Source organism: Ananas comosus, linkage group 9, assembly GCF_001540865.1.
Source record: "Ananas comosus cultivar F153 linkage group 9, ASM154086v1, whole genome shotgun sequence".
Taxonomy (NCBI): Eukaryota; Viridiplantae; Streptophyta; class Magnoliopsida; order Poales; family Bromeliaceae; genus Ananas; species Ananas comosus.
In genome coordinates, this window is record NC_033629.1 from 9906149 (window position 1) to 9925610 (window position 19462).

At 36.2% G+C, this 19462-nt stretch overlaps 1 protein-coding gene across 1 annotated transcript; it reads left to right on the forward strand.

The window, feature by feature from the left end:
* LOC109715796 (coatomer subunit alpha-3-like) lies at positions 4323–11474 on the forward strand. Its single transcript, XM_020240969.1, has 4 exons — positions 4323–4517; positions 4653–4929; positions 5979–6473; positions 8234–11474. Exons 2-4 carry the CDS (start codon positions 4722–4724, stop codon positions 11188–11190), a joined length of 3660 nt encoding a protein of 1219 aa, XP_020096558.1. The 5' UTR covers positions 4323–4517; positions 4653–4721; the 3' UTR covers positions 11191–11474.

Genomic DNA, 19462 nt, shown 5'->3' on the forward strand with positions numbered 1-19462 from the left:
AAAAATGAAGAACCAGAGAGAAAAGAAGAAGATGATGAATTTACACTATTTTAGAAAAATATTGCATTGTTTTAAGGGAACATTGCACCATTTTAGAAAAAATTTACACTCTTTGAGAAAAAAAAAAAAATTTTTAGATGAAAGTTGCACTTTTTGAACGAAAATTACACTATTTGGACAAAAATTATATTATTTCTTCTCCTTCTCCTCCTCCTCTTTTTGGCCAAATAATGCAATTTTCGGTCAAATAGTGTAATTTTTATTTAAAGAATGCAACTTCCGTTCAAAAAAGTACAATTTTTATCCAAAAAGTATATTTTTCTCTTAAAAATGGTAAATTTTCTCAAAAATAATGTAACATTCCTGAAATAGTGCAACATTCTCATGAAATAGTACAACTTCATCATCTTTTTTTCTTTCTGGTTCTTCATTTTTCTTGTAGAAAAATATTTTTCTTATTTTTTATTCTTTATTCTTTTGTTTAAAATTTTCTGCATATTTTTTTTCTTATCTCCGCTCTCACCTGCACTTGCTCTGAGTCCTCCTTCTTCTTTTCTAGCACCGACGTCGGTGCCTGCGTCGGCGAACGCGGAGGAAGAGGATGCGAGAGGATGTGGTACTGTCCTCGTTACCGTCATGAAGGATCGCGGAGGCGGTAAAGGGAGGTTGAAGAGAAAAAAAAAAAAGAACGAAAGAAAAAAAAATAAGAGAAAGATGACGCAACGCTGCTCTCTTTACTGTTGTAAAGAGCTGTGAAGGCAGTGGAGGAGGGTAGGGGAGGAAAAAAAAAAAAAATCAAGGCGCAACATCGGCGAAGTCGGAGGTGAGGAAGGCAGAGGAAGGGTGCATGGGCGAGGGCGAGGGCGAGGGCACGGGACATAGACGAGGCGGGCCGCCTCCGCCTCCGCCTCCGCCTCCGCCGCCCTCTTCAGAGAGAGAGAAAAAAGAATGAAAGGAAAAAAAAAAAAGAGAAGAAAGAGAAAGGAATAAGGGTATTTGGTCAGTTTTTTAAAAATTCAAACTGAATCTACAAAATCCAAAAAGACAGTCTATTTTTGCAAAAACTCAAAACTAATGAATTTTTTATACAAATTGGCCATAAAAAAAAATAAACTTATGAAAAATTAAGCTGTAAAATATAAAATTGTTAAGGGCAAATATGTATAGAACTTACCTCAACTATCGCCCAATTTAATTTAACTATCCAATTTTTATAGATTTTTATTTTGCTAGCTAACATTTAATTTATTTGATTTGAACGAGATAATGAGTTTTTTAATTTCAAATTTTAAATGTGTCATGTTACCTTATGGTTGTAATTAGTATATTTTATACAATTTATATAGCTATAAATTCATTAAAGCAAACAATTAACTTAGGCCTCATTTGGTGTCATATTTATTTTTTATATTTTTAATACAATTTTATACATCAAAAAGTGTAGAAAAGAACAGTGGATTGAGTGGAATTATTTTATCCAAGATTTTTATTTGTCAACAAAAAATAAAAATTTAAAAATAACTTTTTTTGCTTCTGATTTTTTAGACAAATTATCATCTTTCACTTAGCCGGATACATTATAAACTAACAAACAGTAACAACAAAAAAAATGTCACGTCCCGGATTACCACGTTTCCCCGGGCACGTCAACAGACGCGCCGTATACAAAGAAATTTTTCGAGTATACAAAGAAATTTTTCGAGTATACAAAGCGATAGCTGTACCTATAAACCAATTATAGCTACAACCAGAAGTATAGAGCTGCGAAAACTGAAACATATATATAGAAAAACATAAACGGGTCCACTGTACATGCAAAAATCCATAGTACAACCTCGCTCCAGCGAGTAACTCATATAACTGTATGTATAAGGTAACATCCCAAAACTACCTCTGCAAGGGTACTCCTCTAGCATAGGGACCACAGACGGTAGGGATCTAGCTCGCGACTCCCTTACCACGGTTAGAATCAGCAACAACAGCAGCAGACGAAGGCTCTGCAAAAAGGTGGCAACAACTGGGTGTGAGAACTACTGCAAAACGGAGTAGTCCTCAGTGGGTACTGTCATCGAACTCAACGACCCACCCACTAAGTCTACAGTACAAGTAAGGCACAAATAGGTAAAGGATAGTAAGAAAGCTGGAAAAATCTCTACAACTATATACAACTATACTATCGCTATCCCACCTAGGCTTACTGTAGACATAAAAATGCATCACTAACTACACAGTGACTCAACTCAAGGGACTACCGACTGGCTCGTCCAGCCTGCATCCAATCTACACCGCACACAACCCACGGGGGTGATCGGTCCAAAAATTGCCCAAACTGGACTGCTGCGACAACAATGCAAGAAAAGTCTCACTCGGAGTGGTACTCGTGGGCGCGACCCAACCGAGTATTCAAGCGTGTCTCTGTCGAGCTTAATCAGGCTCACACAGGCTATAGTCAATGCAAATGGGTCAAACTGGTCTAACAACTAAGGTTTACGTGCCCTCGGCACAGTCTAGGACAAGATATAAATATATGGGTCCACCGTCAACCCCGACGACACCCGATAGCACAGAACAGTCTAAACTCTACTGTAAAACGAGCTCGGCTCCTCAGCACGAGCGTAAACTGAGTCTACACTAATCTAAGTATATATTCACGACGCACTAACAGCGATGATACAATAACGAAATTAGGTCCTGAAGCTAAATCTGTTAACAATTTGAAAGTGACAGTATAGGTTTAACTTGTTTTCTCCTAAGTCAAATCCTAGTTTAGCATATAAAATTCATCTAAATCATTAGACTATGCTCCAAATTCAGATTTCATGAAACATGAAAATCTAAAAATTCGAGCTACTAATCATGATAATCAACATAAGAAAACACATGCTGACACTCAACGACTTAGGAGGAATTTCGACGATTTTGGTAAGCATTAACCTACCTCGAACGCTCGTCCAACACCGACTAGTAGTCGATAGGAGTAACCCCGCACTAGCTCGACCTCCAACGGGCTCAACCGAAATCAACCACGGTGCACGCGCAACCCTCCAAAGCTCCGACAAACGAAATGAGGTCGACCCTCAACATCTCAATGAACGGGGTATACAAGCTAGAGAGAGAGAAAAAAAAGAAGTTAACCATGTTCTTCAAGCTCCCAGAACCTATATACACGCTGGGGTCAGTTGGAAATATCATCACAGCAAAATGACCAAAAGATCCCTTACCAACTCAAATCTAACTTGGGTACCGGTACCCGGCACTCAGCCAGCAACCCGGTGTGCTGTACCGGTACTAATCCGATGCAGTACCGATACTCGGTGCCAATACCAGTACTCACCAACAGGTACCGATATTCGACATCAAACATCACAAACCCGAGAGCAACAACTCAAGTAATCCCTCTGGGGTACTGGTACACCTCTAAAGTACCAGTACTCAACACTCGAAATCCTGCTTTTGCAAATTTCAGTGTTCGAACTCCAACTCTCACAGCTCTCAATCCGTTTTCGCGTCTATTTCGCGTCAAAACCCCTCTAACTCGTCCCGATACTCTACAGATATATTGACAAGTCACTAATGCTACAGTCAGTCCGATAACTAAACTCCAGAGACACTACAAAAAAAGCCTTTCTACTTGGGCATATTAAATTATATGAAAAATAAAAATATTATTTAAAAAATTTATAAAAGTAACCATACCAAACGAGCCCTTAAAGTTTGTATCGAAAGAGCCATCAAATAATTTAAATCAAATAAATTAAAATTTTTGATATTAAAAATAAAATTTTAAAGAGTTGGGTGGTCAATCAAAATAGTCTATAGTTCAGATAATTTTACATATTCTTATTAAATTTTATATTTCTTATACTTATCGAAAAAATAAAGGAAAGTGGTTCATAATCAGTATGACCTAGAGGCTCTTGCTTATATACCTCTAACTAAATTTACTTTTTTATTTTAAAATACCCTTCTAAACTCCAAATTTTATCAGTAAACTCTAGGTATAGAATTTTAGAAATTTTTTAAGAAATTTTTAAAATTAATATGAAGTCAACTAGGGATGTATAAGAAATTTTCAAAATTTTGAAGCATATATTAGATATTATCCCATGTAAACTCGGCGTTTCCATCGTTCCTCAAAATCAAAGCTTCTAATCGATTCCATCCAACGGCCGATAATTCTCCCATGACTCCTCGCGATCAAATCAACGGCTACCAACCTTCACAATGAAGCAACTGAAAAAAAATAAAATAAATAAATAAATAAATAAATAAATTCCCACACCCCACCCAAATACGTGTTTAAATATATAAAACAAAAATCAAATGCATAGAAGAAGTAAGAATTTAGAAACCCCAACATTTTATTACTCGAGAGAGAGAGAGAGTAACGCGCGATCTCCTCGTCGTCGTTGTGGTGGTGTTGTGGCGATCCCATCGCCTCTTCCGAATCCGTCCACGGCGTAGATCTCCTCTTCTTCGTCGTCTCGGACGCGCCAGATCCGACGCCGGATCCTGAGGTCAGCGACCTCCCCCTACCCGATCTCAGATCCGTTCTCGATCCCTAACCCTAACCCTCGATGCCGTGATTTTCGCTGATTTTTGCGGATTTTTTTGTTTTTGGGTACGATCTTCGATCCGTTTCGATTTCGTAGGGTTTGTTGTAGTCGCCAGCGTGGGAGGAGGGTGACGGAGGAGGAGGAGGAGGAGGAGGAGGGGAGGAGATGTTGACGAAGTTCGAGACGAAGAGCAACCGGGTGAAGGGGCTCAGCTTCCACAGCAAGCGACCGTGGATCCTCGCGAGCCTCCACAGCGGCGTGATCCAGCTATGGGACTACCGGATGGGAACCCTAATCGACCGCTTCGACGAGCACGACGGGCCCGTGCGCGGCGTCCATTTCCACAAGACGCAGCCCCTCTTCGTCTCTGGAGGTGACGCCGCCGCAATCCTATTCCTGTTGTTGTCATGAAAATTTGCACTTTGGTCTGTTTTAGTTGATGAATTTCCGTGTTAGATCTGGGAGGATTTAGGTTATCTGTTCTGATCTAGGGCAGATTCATGAATTCTATATTAAATTTAATCCAAATAGGTTTAATTCTCATCTTAGTTACTATTGTAATGGGATCTGATTTGGCTTCACTTCAATTTTTGGTATGATTTGATTGTTTATTGGTGATATTTGGGTCTGGCAGGAATGGTTTAAAGCAATATGTTTAATTTTCATACCATTGAGAATGTGCTTCTTGGGATGATAATTATGCTGAATGGTTTAGTACTCTTCTTATTTGCTGTTGTTTATTGGATCTGATTTGGCTTCCCATTTTTGAGAAAAATTGGATTTTTTCTATGGTTTATGTTCATAGTTCTTCTTTAATATTGAGCATGAATGGCTTAAATCAATTTGTTAAATTTATGTGGTTTCAACTTTCAAGGATGCACTCTTTGTAACGGTAACTATTATGCTATCATATAGCAATAGTCGACCAGGAGATCAAGTTCTGGAAAACAGCAGTTTTGTGAATTTTAGTAAACTGCATTTAATGTGTTTAGTCATCTATTATTGTTAATGGGATCTTCTATAGTTATCTTGTCTACCATTGTTAATGAAATCTTGTTTCATTTCCCCAACTTTAAGCCAAATTTGATATCGTGATTGTTGATGGTTTACGAGTTGCAGAAAGGAATTCCCTTTCTATATATATATATATATATATATATATATATAAAGCATGAATAACTTCATTTGAATTCTTTTATTTGTGCATTTTTGAGAATGCGCTAATTGTAACAACAATTATGCTACCACCATAGTGTGGGAGATGATTGCAAGATACAAGGTCTGGAATTGTTGACCTAATTTTAAGCTAAATTTGATTTGATTATGATTTGTAATAGGAATTCCTCTTTTTGTTGTGTGGTGTCAACTTTCAAAAATGCACTAATTTTAATTGAGAGTTATTGTTATGCTACCATTTTGCAGGAGATGACTACAAGATCAAGGTCTGGAACTATAAGACCCACCGGTGCCTTTTTACGCTTCTTGGCCACCTCGATTACATCCGCACTGTGCAATTCCATGACGAATACCCGTGGATAGTTAGTGCAAGTGATGATCAAACAATTAGGATCTGGAATTGGCAATCTCGAACTTGCATCTCAGTACTAACTGGCCACAATCACTATGTCATGTGTGCTTCTTTCCATCCAAAGGAGGACTTGGTCGTCTCTGCTTCCTTGGATCAAACTGTTAGGGTTTGGGATATTGGGGCTTTAAGAAAAAAGACGGTTTCGCCAGCTGATGATATGTTGAAATTGAGCCAAATGAATGCTGATTTGTTTGGGGGAGTTGATGTGGTTGTTAAATATGTACTGGAAGGTCACGATCGTGGCGTCAATTGGGCTTCTTTCCACCCCACCTTGCCTCTTATTGTATCTGGAGCTGATGACCGGCAAGTGAAGTTGTGGCGCATGAATGGTACGTTTAAGAATCTCTTCTTCTGATTGTTTTGTTTTTTTTTATCTATCGGAGTATCATTATGTGCCGAATGTACTCTCACAAATTATTATTCCACTGTTGTCTTACAATATAATTTGGAAGACTTGTAAATTTGGCATGATATTTTTTGCCAAAGTTTGAGAGAATCTATTAAGGATAGTTTTAAACAATTCTTTTTTGTCGAATTCTTTGCAAGCTCTATATATATGACTTTTGTTTGACAACGAAAAATAATCTTCATTAACTTTTCCTTGTTTTCTTTTATTAAAAAATAGTTGAGTTTGCATTTAAAGTGCCGCCCCGTGCCGTACGGCATGAGGCGGCACGTACGGTATAGGGGGGGTCTCGAATCGCCCTTCGTGCCGCGGTACGCAGTGCCGTGCCGCACGAGACAGAGCGGCATGGCGCAGCGTGCCATGGCACAGTGCCGTGCCGGCACTGTGCTAATTTTTTTTTGCATTTTTTTTGTTTTTTTTTCCTTTTGTTTTGTTCTTTGGGATATCCAAAATATTCTGGGTACTTGATGCCCTCCCAAAGACATTGCAAATCGAAAATTTACTTATTATGTAAGCCAAAAAAATTATAATTTAATTTTTTTGTTTATCAATATACGGACAAAAGATTTGTCCGAGCCCTCTACTTCCACCACAGATATCTATTTTTTCTTCACAAATTATTTTATCAAAACTTGTTGCACCGCGAAATTTTTGGCGAATTAAGGGAACAAAATCGAACTCAATAAACAAATTTTGAGCCACATCAAACATAAAAGTTTATTTTTGCGCTAGAAGATTGAAAATACTGATAAAATTAAAAGCTAAATTAAATCAATTGATACTTAAATTTATTTAATTTATTTGTCATATAATTTATTGCTTAATTTTTTTGATAGATCTACTAAATTTTTTCAAGAAAAAATTAATTAAAAAAATAATTTTTTCAAATACTTTTTAAAATAAAATTTTAAAATAATTTTTTTGTATTTTATAAAAGAAAGACTGTAATATAGTCAAAAGAAAAAAAGATATCTTTGCATTTTAAAAATTCTAACTTGTAAAAATTTCTATTTTGCATCAGGTATAATTGTACTTTACATACAAAAACTTACAAATATGTTAATTAATGAGTATAGTAAGTTATACATAGCAAATATTTATAATTATTTGATTAAATCTTTCAAAATAGCATTATAAGAACTTATTGGAACAAAAAAAGCTGAAATAAGTCCATATCAAATCGTGCCAGTAGGAGGTCATGAGTATCCATCGGCACACAAGCGTATCATGTGTCGGCACGGAAGCATGCCGATGCCGTACCGTGCCAGGCAGACAGCGGCACGCCCCTGTGCCATGGCACTTTAAATCTTGGTTTGCAAACTGACTTTGAGTAACAAAGAAAGTAAATCTTTAACCAATAGAGCATAAAGAAAGCGAAAAGAGAAAAACATGAAGAATGGAAAACGTGCCCATAGATATTCAGATATCTTTGCTTGGGTTCAAATGGTACACGGGAGAATGCAAACCTTCGAACATACAGAGAAAACCAAAATAGCAATTGAATTATTAGCATCGTGATGTTTTAATTTAGTTTGGAGATATTCTAGAATTTTTTTACCTTGTCACTCGCTAAAAGTAGAATAAATTGTATGAGATTCTATCTGTTTTCTATCTGCTATATATTAGTCCGGGCAACATAGGAATCAGTCAATTACACTAACCCTTGCTATTCTTCGTGTACAGATACGAAGGCTTGGGAAGTGGACACACTGCGTGGCCACATGAATAATGTGTCCTGTGTAATGTTCCACGCTAAGCAAGATATCATCGTATCCAATTCTGAAGACAAATCCATCCGCATATGGGATGCAACAAAACGAACAGGTATACAAACTTTCCGCCGCGAACATGACCGTTTCTGGATTCTTGCTGCCCACCCTGAAATGAACCTTCTTGCTGCCGGTCACGACAGCGGCATGATCGTATTTAAATTGGAAAGAGAGCGCCCTGCTTTTTCGTTGAGTGGTGATACTTTATATTATGTAAAAGATCGGTTCTTGAGGGTATATGAGTTTTCAACTCAAAAGGACACACAAGTGGTTCCTATAAGAAGGCCTGGGTCGGTCTGCTTGAACCAGGCACCGAGGACATTGTCATACAGCCCTACAGAAAATGCTGTTTTAATCTGTTCTGATGTTGATGGAGGATCATATGAGCTCTATATTGTACCTAAAGAAGCTGCGGGAAGAGCTGATTATATCCAAGAAGCTAAAAAAGGAGCTGGTGCTTCAGCTGTGTTTGTAGCTCGAAATAGGTTTGCTGTTCTCGAAAAGAGCAATAATCAAGTGTTGGTGAAAAATTTAAAGAATGAAATTGTGAAGAAGAGTGCACTTCCCTTTGCGACCGATGCAATTTTTTATGCTGGAACAGGAAGCTTGCTGTGTAGGGCGGAGGATAGGGTGTTAATTTTTGATCTTCAGCAAAGAATGGTTCTTGGTGAACTTCAGACACCAGCAGTCAAGTATGTAGTTTGGTCCAGTGATATGGAATCTGTTGCTCTTTTGAGCAAACATGCTATAGTTATTACTAATAAGAAATTAGTACACCGGTGCACACTTCATGAGACTATTCGAGTTAAAAGTGGTGCCTGGGATGAAAATGGTGTCTTTATTTACACAACCTTAAACCATATCAAGTATTGCCTTCCTAATGGGGACAGTGGGATCATAAAAACTCTAGATGTCCCTATTTACCTAACTAGGGTCTCTGGGAATGTTATCTATTGCCTGGATCGAGATGGGAAGAGTAGGGTTATCTCAATTGATGCTTCGGAGTACATTTTCAAGCTTGCCCTTCTAAGGAAAAGATATGATCATGTGATGGGTATGATAAAGAACTCTCAACTATGTGGACAGGCTGTTATTGCTTATCTTCAACAGAAAGGGTTTCCTGAAGTGGCTCTCCATTTCGTCAAAGACGAGAGGACTCGATTCAATCTGGCTGTTGAAAGTGGTAATATACAGATTGCCGTTGCTTCTGCAAAAGAAATAGATGAGAAGGACTATTGGTACAGGCTTGGTATTGAGGCTCTAAGGCAGGGGAACACTAGCATTGTGGAATATGCTTATCAAAGGACAAAGAACTTTGAGAGACTATCTTTCTTGTATCTTGTGACCGGTAACATGGATAAGCTATCCAAGATGCTTAAGATAGCGGAGATTAAGAATGATGTAATGGGTCAGTTTCACAATGCCATGTATTTGGGTGATATTCGCGAACGGGTTAAAATCTTGGAAAATGTTGGTCATTTGCCTCTTGCTTATGTCACTGCTGCCACTCACAGGCTTAATGAAGAAGCCGAGCGGCTTAAAGCTGAATTGGGTGATAATGTCCCCTCTATACCTGAAGGAAAAACCTCTTCGCTTTTAATGCCACCACTACCTCTCATGTGTAGTGGGGATTGGCCATTACTAAGAGTGATGCGTGGTATTTTTGAAGGTGGATTGGATACTTTAGGAAGGGCGGGACATGACGAAGAAGAAGAGGAAGCTGATGGTGCTGAGTGGGGTGATGCTGAACTGGATATTGCTGATGTGGAAGGCATGATACAGAATGGTGATGTAACAGCAGAAGCCGATGAGGATGAAGTGAACGAAGAGAATGATGAGGAAGGAGGATGGGATCTAGAGGATTTGGAATTACCGCCTGAGCTAGAAACACCAAAAGCTTCTGCTAATTCTCGTTCTACTTTGTTCGTGGCCCCCACACCTGGCATGCCTGTGAGCCAAATCTGGACCCAGAAATCCTCCTTGGCAGGTGAGCATGCTGCTGCTGGAAATTACGACACTGCCATGCGCTTACTTAGCCGCCAATTGGGTATTAAGAATTTTGCCCCTTTGAAACCACTATTTTTGGATCTATACACGGGCAGCCACACATACCTTCAAGCTTTTGCTACTGCTCCAGTTTTCTCTCTTCCTGTTGAAAAAGGATGGACTGAATCTGCTAGCCCTAATGTTAGGAACCCGCCAGCACTTGTGTTCAAATTCTCACAAATGGACGAAAAGCTTAAGTTAGCTTATCGAGCCACCACTGAGGGAAAATTTCCAGAGGCTCTTAGGCAGTTCCTTAATATTTTACACACTATGCCACTCATTGTGGTGGATTCAAGAAGGGAAGTTGATGAAGTGAAGGAATTGATTGAGATAGCGCGAGAATATGTTCTTGGATTGAAGATTGAAGTGAAAAGAAAGGAAATCAAAGACAATGTGGTCAGGCAACAAGAGTTGGCAGCTTATTTCACCAATTGTAAGCTTCAAAAGATTCATATGAGGCTCGTTCTTACGAGTGCTATGACCATATGCTTCAAAGGAGGGAATTATGCGACTGCAGCTAATTTCGCGAGAATGCTTCTAGAGAATAGTCCGAGTGAGGCCCAAGCGAAGAAGGCAAGGCAGGTGCTTCAGGCTTGTGGAGATAAGAAAGATGCTAATCAGCTCAATTACGATTATAGAAATCCCTTTGTTGTTTGTGGGGCTACTTTCGTTCCAATCTACCGCGGCCAAAAGGACATTTCCTGCCCATATTGTGGGTCCCGCTTCATGCCAGCCATTGAGGGGCAAATCTGCACTGTTTGTGAGCTGGCGGTGGTGGGTGCTGATGCGTCGGGTCTTCTCTGTTCCCCTTCCCAGTCAAGATAGTCGTGAGGAGGTACTCATTTTATCTCATGATCCATCTTTCCTTTTATTGATAATTAGGATAAAGACTATTATGTTATATCTTGTTCCGTACCTTAATGATTGTGTGGTTAAAGGTAAAGCAATAATAAGAATAGGAAATGTTATAGTTGGGTGTTTTTTGCTCGGTTTATTTTTGGCGCCTATTAAATGTAGGGTTTCGGTTAATTCTTGCAGATCTTTTTGTCACATGAGACAGTGTAAGAGATTCTATTTGCTTCAGAATTCGCAGTTTTATATTTATTTATAGAGTTGTGCAGGGTTCTTTCTGGAGCCTTTATTGGTTGGCAAAATCTTGTTTCTTCTATGCATCTTGCACCTGAACCATGAAAGTGTTGTTTGAGTCATCGTATTCATTATCATTAAGTCTAATCTGCGCCACTGCTACAGTATTTTGTTTGAGAAAATATAAATGCTATTTGACAAAGTGTAGAGCTACTATGCTTTCGGAAGTATAAAACAGTTAGTGTTTTCGATGTTTTGGCCATTGGATCAAGGATTGTAATGGATCAAGATTTTAAGTGCCCGTCAGTACGGGCCGTATTCACCGTGCAGTACTGTGCCAACAAGATTTCGGTACGATACAGACCTCGTTTCGATGGCACAGCTCAAAATCCTCTATTCTTTAAATCAGTAAGTAATTTTTTCAATAAAGTTCAAAAGATGTGATAAAAAGACATAATAAATAGTTAGAATATTTTATTGTTAAAAAAAATAAATATTTTATGCTATTATCTGTCGGCACACAAGAATTTTTGACTAGCACGTATGGGCACGGCTCGGCATGTACTGTGACGTACCGTGCCGACAAGTTTCCGGCGCGACCCCGTGCCACGGTACTTAAATCCTTGACTGGGATGATAGTGGTACTTCTTAGAGTTGAGTGATCTCCTAAGGGCCCGTTTGGTTCGAGTTATGTAATATTACAAAGTATCTCGACATATCCAGGTATCTTGAATTTCGGCGTGAGATTACTACTAATGCTACATTAGAGCGTTTGGTTTAATACAGTAATGTAATACTAGATTACAGTGTTTATAGCATTAATATGTTTGGTTCAGTTTATAAAATTTAGTAATCCTGACATAAAAGTATAGTTTTTTCCAAAATTGCCCTTGTTGTGGTGATTTGAATATTATTTTTTGCGGAAATGACGAATGGAGGGAAGGAGATCGTGATGATTACTTGGGAGGACGACGCAATAGAAGATGATAGGTGTTCGCGCGCGCGCGCGCGCGAGAGAGAGAGAGAGAGAGAGAGAGAGAGAGAGAGACGTCCAGAGAGAGAGAGCGAGAGAAAGCGGCGTGCGAGAGAGAGGGCCGGGGGGAAGGTGAGATAGAGATGGAAATAATGCTGTTAATTAGATTTGGGGTTGTTGGAGGGTAAAATTGTCATTTTACATAATATGTAGTATTAACGGGTTTCAGTAATGCAAGATACACGACCCCCCTTCCGTTAATATTTTCGATGTAATTCTGCTCGATTTGTAATCCTACATTAACGACTAGATTACATAGCGGATTAACCAAACATAGTTATCCTGGCAGGATTGCCTGTAATTCTGCCAGGATAACTCGAACCAAACGCACCCTAAGGGTAATAGTATTTATAATTTAAAGATCGGAAATGATCAAAGGAGTTTATCCCAGGGCTAAAAAGTTAAAAGTACTAACTCTCTTATATTTTTGAAAGTATAGTAGCTCCACTCTTCGATGAATTATATTTGTGCACATTTGATCTTTCCTCATATGATTACCCTATTCTTGAATAAGAGATTTTTCATTTAAATAATGAGTGAAAAACTCGGTGACGATTTAAATCCCAAAAGGAAAAGAACCATTTTGCTACTGCTATACAAATTTTCGGTTTGTTGGGTAATTTCCATTTTCATGAATTTTCTGTATTGCATAACCAGCGTTACCTCCAACTCGTTTGGGATAGCAACTTTAAAAAAAAAATTCTTCAATTTTAGTTTGCATGGAAATTTTTCGCTGTAAACCGATTTATAAAATATATGAAAAAATAACCTTTTTTTTTATTACAGTAAGATATTTAAATATCGTATATCAAAAATATCATGCGATATAATCTCTAATTTATAGGATGTATATTTATACATCGGTTTTATTTATTGTTTTCTCTATTTTTCCACAAAAGGGGTGATGATAAACCCCTCGGAACCTTTCTGCTGCACCTGATGCACTATACACCAATTCTAAAGATAAATTTTTAAAACACTTATGCATAAAAAGTAAATTTTAAAATAATAATTTTATTTTATTTTAAAGAATAAATTTTTAGGCTATTTTGAAGAATTTTAAATGACGTTTATTGAAATATAATTTAAAAAAAAAATTAATCACTACATATTAGGTGGTATATAACTATATATATATATATACCCACACGCACCCACCTGGTTCGTATAATAGGTTTTTTTAACCCTTGGCAATGCACAATTTCCAAATTTCAATGGCCAATTTTTAAATGAATCCTTCGACTATCACTTTTCCCCCACACCCGGTGTACAGGCACATCTTATATAGACCCATAAATTTGTATAATATAGACCTCGATTTGATTAATTTTATGTATAATTAGCTTCTTTTTTTTTCCTACAATAACTATTGTAGAATTCTAATTAAGGTCTATTAAAATAATTTTAAAATTATAATATATTAGGTGGTATACAAAAAGTAAGAAGCCCATGAACCATTTGCCAATTTTCATTGCAGTTTACTTTTTGGCCAATTTGCATAAAAAATTCACAAGTTTTGAGCTTTTGCAAAACTTGATCACATTTTTCAATTTTACTGATTCGAACTGAATTTTTTGCCATCGGACAAAAATTCCCTTATTCCTTTTCTTTCTCTCTTCTTTTTTCTCTCTCTTCTTTTTTCTCCTTCACCATTTTTTCCTCCGCCATCCGCTCTGCCCGGCGCCCGCTCCCCCCTGGAATCCTTCGGCCGCTCTTCGCCATGCTGTCCGCCAACCTCTTCCGCCCTCTCCCGCTACCCGCCTCCCCCTGCTACCGCCACCCCCCTCCTCCAGAATCCCTCCTCCAAGACGACGACTCCCCCGTCGCATCCCTCGCACCGCTGTGGCCACACCTCAGCATCGCCTACGACATCCTGTCGGCATCGATGTCAGGTGCGGACCATGCCTCCCTCCGTGAGCACGCCGGGCGTGGGTTCCTGTCCGGACTAGCGGTGTTGTTTGAGTTGGAGGACCTACGGGAGTGCGACCGGTTGAATGAGCTGCCCTCGCCCATCTCAAGATCGCCGTTCGAGTCCTACTCTCCGGCGAAGGAGATAAAAGCATCCAAAAAATATAATTTTTTAAGGTGTAAAAAATGATGTAATGGTGTAAAAAGGAGACCTAATTTTTCGCCCAATTTTACATCATTTAGGTAAAATTTACATTATTTTTTTTCTTCTTCCTCCAATTTACACTTTTTTTTTCTTCCTCTTCTTCCTCCTTTCTTCTCCTCCTCTCTGAAGCCTACGAAGAAAGTGGGATGCAGGCCCCTGGCGGCAACGGCAGCGGAGCGGAGAAAGTGGGATGCAGCAGTAGCAATGGCGCAAGTGGTGACCGCGGCATCATGTGGTATGCGGGCCCCTCGCGGCGGCGGCAGCGGAGCGCGGAGCGGCAGAGTGGAGAAGGTGGGATGTGGCAGCGGCAGCGGTAGCGACGTGGGTGGAAGGATCGGGGGGAGAGATCCGGGCGCGGTGGGGTTGAACAGAGAGGAGGGAAGGGGAGGCGGGGCTCGTAGTAGAGAGGTAGGCGAACGCGAGCGCGGCGGCGGCGAGGGCGAGCGCAAGCGCCGCGGGGAGGGTGCAGCAAAGGGCGCAGCGGCGGGTGGCGGAAGAAAAAAAAATAGCGAAGAAAAAAAAAAGAAGAGAGAGAAAAAAAAAAGAGAGAAATAAAAGGAATATGGGTAATTTCGTCCGATGGCGAAAAATCCAGCCCGAATCTGCAAAATTGAAAAATGTGGCTCAGTTTTGCAAAAGCTCAAAATTTGTGAATTTCTTATGTAAATTGGCCTTACTTTTTTTTAGTAATTCAAACAATTCATGACCTATAAACGAAATGATAATATGTATAGAATTTCAGAGGCGAAAGCATTTTTCTTTTTTTTTTTTAATTTAATTGGTATCCACTACTTTTACTTTAATTGTTGCTACTGATATTTTATTCTTAGCTATATTGATATTTTATTATTTATAATTTTTTATTTTAATAATATTTATTCGTCATAATGCGCTGATGTCTCCACTAGTATATATGTTCACCACTTCACCCAAAAGGCGAGAGGGTCTAGCTCATTTTTAAACCTGACAATTTCGACCTCGTAGATACCCACGGATTACCCGCAAATTTACGGGTATGAGTACTAATTTTTTCAACCCAAAAAATTATGGATAAAACAGATGGGTATCCATTAACTTGTAGGCATTTTGGGTAACCTACCCATGAGTACCCACACATATTTTTTTAATTAAAAAATATGTTTTCTTAATTAAAAATATATATTTTTTATTTATTCATCTTAAAAACTCTAATCCTAATTTTTTATCTATGATATATTATGAATTATTTTTGCTTTAAGACTTTAAATATTTTTATTGTATATTATGATATTTTAGATAATGAGTTATATTAGGCTTTTAAATAATAAATTATATTACGTTTTTAAAACTTATATATATATATATATATATGTATATATATATATACATATATATATATATATATATATGTTAATGTAGATATACATTATGATATTAATAGAACTAGGTACTATATATCGTAGCTAGGAGCGCTCCATGCATCACAAGTTGTTTTGATGATAGTGCTTCCAGATGAAGATGCTCCGTTTAGAACTTGATCTACCTATTAAAAGTATATTAGAAACTAATTTCAGTAATTTTGCGATATATTCTCTAATCAAACAATAGTCTAAATTGAACCTGAAAATAAAATCTCATGGAAAAAATAATGATAAATCAGATTTTAAATTCAGATCAGGATATACTGATATACTCTACCAATAGCTGAAAAGATTATTCTATAAAATTTTCATCGCATTTGATTGTTTGTACAAACGTTAAGCTCACAACATGCCAATGGGCCATTAAAATTGTCAATTTTGGAGATCTTTTGATCAATAGTCATAATTGTCGAAAAATATGAAATTTTTTCTAAATACTTTAATAGTGTAGATCAAGTCTAACGGTAGGATCGTCGATTTGGAAGCCGATTCATCGAAAACAACTTGGAGCATGAGGAGCTGCTCCGTGCTAGCGATAGCATAGTAGCTGGTCATATGTAACATTACATATATGTATATATGTATATACATATATATAGTATATAATATACTATATATTGTTGTATATATATTAATACATATACATATATATTATGTATATTATATATATATACATATATATATATATATATATATATATATATACATAATATATAATATATATGTTGTATATTATTATAGGTATACGTCTATATATAATATACAATATGTATAGTATATATACTATACATATAATAATCTACATATACTATGTATACTGATATATATATATGTTTATATATAATTATTAATAGATATGTATAATATATACATATATATGATATTACATATACATATATATATACATATAATATATGTATAATATATACTAACATATATGTATATTATGTATATCATATATACTATATGTAGTATAAGTATATAGCATATATTAAATACATATACGTATAATACGTATATCTAGTTATACATATTATAACTTATATAACGTATACGTATATACGTATATTCGTATATACGTATACTATAATACGTATATAGTAAATACGTATATACGTATATGTATATACATATATACTATATATATATACATTATAGCATATATATAGATATATGTATATATAATTACATTATTGTATATTGATAGTATGTTTATATTATACATGTATATGTTATAGATTATGTATATTATATATACATGTATATATATATATATTACATTATAACATGTTATTATATATATAAATATATGTATATCATATATACATGTATACTATATGTTACATGTATATACATGAATTTATATATTTAATTTTATACATGTATATAGTATAAACATCATATAAATGTAATATGTTATATACATATATACATATATGTATATATACATATATACATGTATATATATATATACATATATGTATATATATATGTCTGTGTGTGTGTGTGTTTTGCATTTAAAAATATAAGAATAAAAAAGAAAAAAAAATTGCGGGTAATCCATATACCCATTCGGCCATTTGCGGGCGAATATGAATAAAAATATTGACTGTCTAAAAATTTACGAATAAATTTTATTCATACTCAAATAACTCTCTATGCTCAAGTTACTCGCGGGGTACAATGGCCGATCCGTCTGTCAGGGCCATTTTATAACACCCAAGTAGTAGATCTTATTATTAAAATTTTAGCCAGCATTTCAGGTATTGTTTATCTCCCAATAAAAATTTGGTTTGACTCGTGATCACACTGTTGCCAATTAAAATAGAAAATATGTTGGTAAAGGTAAAAAATCATATGCTGACACCCGCAATTGGTGTAGTATATTATATGGCTTCTCAAAAAAATTAAAGAAATAAAGAACGGAAAATAAAAATAGAAAAAAAGGAAGGGAACAAATGCTTCGATGTTGCACGTTTTCAAAATCATAATAATATGCTTTGCTGTTTCCAACGGAGTCATTTACAAAATTATTCGTCCACTATGGACTCTTTTTTAAAACATCGTTCTCCATAAACACACCTTTATTAGTAATTAAGTGCTTGTAGATATACCAAAAACAAGTCATTTATGGATATTAGCAGGAGGTCCGTGCAGATCCAGTATAGTGTCTTTTTCACTCCACAAGGATCAAGATCGAATGAATGTTTATTCTCTTCCTGTTGAAGGAAGATATATCTCTAACCCCTCAATGACTAATGATCAAGAACGTGCGTGTAATATGATATGTGAGGTGATTAGTGGACCAAAAGAAAAAACAAGAAGAAGAAGATCCTCTGATTTCACTTACATCAACACACACAGTCCAGAGAATTTCAGAAGTATAATTTTAGACCTATTTTGTTAAAAAGTTAACACCTATGCATTCTATTACAGGATGTATATTTTACATCCTATCATATAAGAATTTTTTTTTGAACTTTTAGTTTTTTCCAAAGCAACTAAAAAGACGAGTGGGTAAACCTTGGTCTTTAAACGATTAAGGTGTAAATCTTACACCTATAAAATAGGTGTGCATATAACATTACTCATTTTCTTAAGGTGTGCATAGTAAAGATTAAAAAGAAGAGAAATGTTGGAAAGTGGATGGATTCTTTAGTTTTCTCATCATATAAATTAGAATGTATTAAAAAATAGTATGTTAGTGTGTCAATTTTGACATACATAATACTCATGAGTCATGGCAACTATTATTAGTTTAAATTTTTATATTTTAAATAAAATTTTTGATAATATGTTGGTTCAGATTGTACTTTCATAAGAGTATTGTTTCTTTTTCACCATATCTGCATCACATCAGCCTTTATTTTATTAATTTATGCCTCATTTTGTGTCGTTGCCATTTTTTATGTTCTAAAATAAAACTACAGTATGAAATAGCACAAAAGAGGTAGTACTTAAATTGATTGCAATTTTTTAATTTAAGATGTTTGTTTAATTAAAAAATGTAAAATTTAGAAATTCTTTTTTGTTTTTTAAGTTTTTTTCAAACAAGTTATCATCCACCGCAAGCCATCCAACAAAGCTAACAAGAGAAAATTTTCCCCTCCTATTTCAAATTATGTAAATTTCTTTTTAAAAACCCAAAGCAAGGGCAACAATATATTCAGAAAGCTCCTAAATAAGATATTACATCAAAAGGATGGTACATTTATTATGACTAGCACAAACATAATATGAGCTTTCGAAAGAACCTTTGTAGGCCGCACAAATTACATAGAAACTTTGTTCTCCAGCTCCTCTGGTTTAACAAAGGACTAGTCTCTTTTTATCTCAGCTTTTAAAAGACAAATAGTAATAATAATTTTTTTAAAAAAATCATAACTTTTGCTGCGCCGAGAAGCTAATACAAGCTTTTGGCAGCAAAAAGAGAAGCTTCAATTTGAGGCTTCCACTTCCACTATA

Excerpts from the sequence above, each read along its gene's own strand:
- LOC109715796 (XM_020240969.1), top strand. The coding sequence starts at position 4,722 with ATGTTGACGAAGTTCGAGACGAAGAGCAACCGGGTGAAGGGGCTCAGC. Across the intron at positions 4,930-5,978 it reads GCCCCTCTTCGTCTCTGGAG|GAGATGACTACAAGATCAAG; the intron begins GTGACGCCGCCG and ends ACCATTTTGCAG. Across the intron at positions 6,474-8,233 it reads GAAGTTGTGGCGCATGAATG|ATACGAAGGCTTGGGAAGTG; the intron begins GTACGTTTAAGA and ends CTTCGTGTACAG.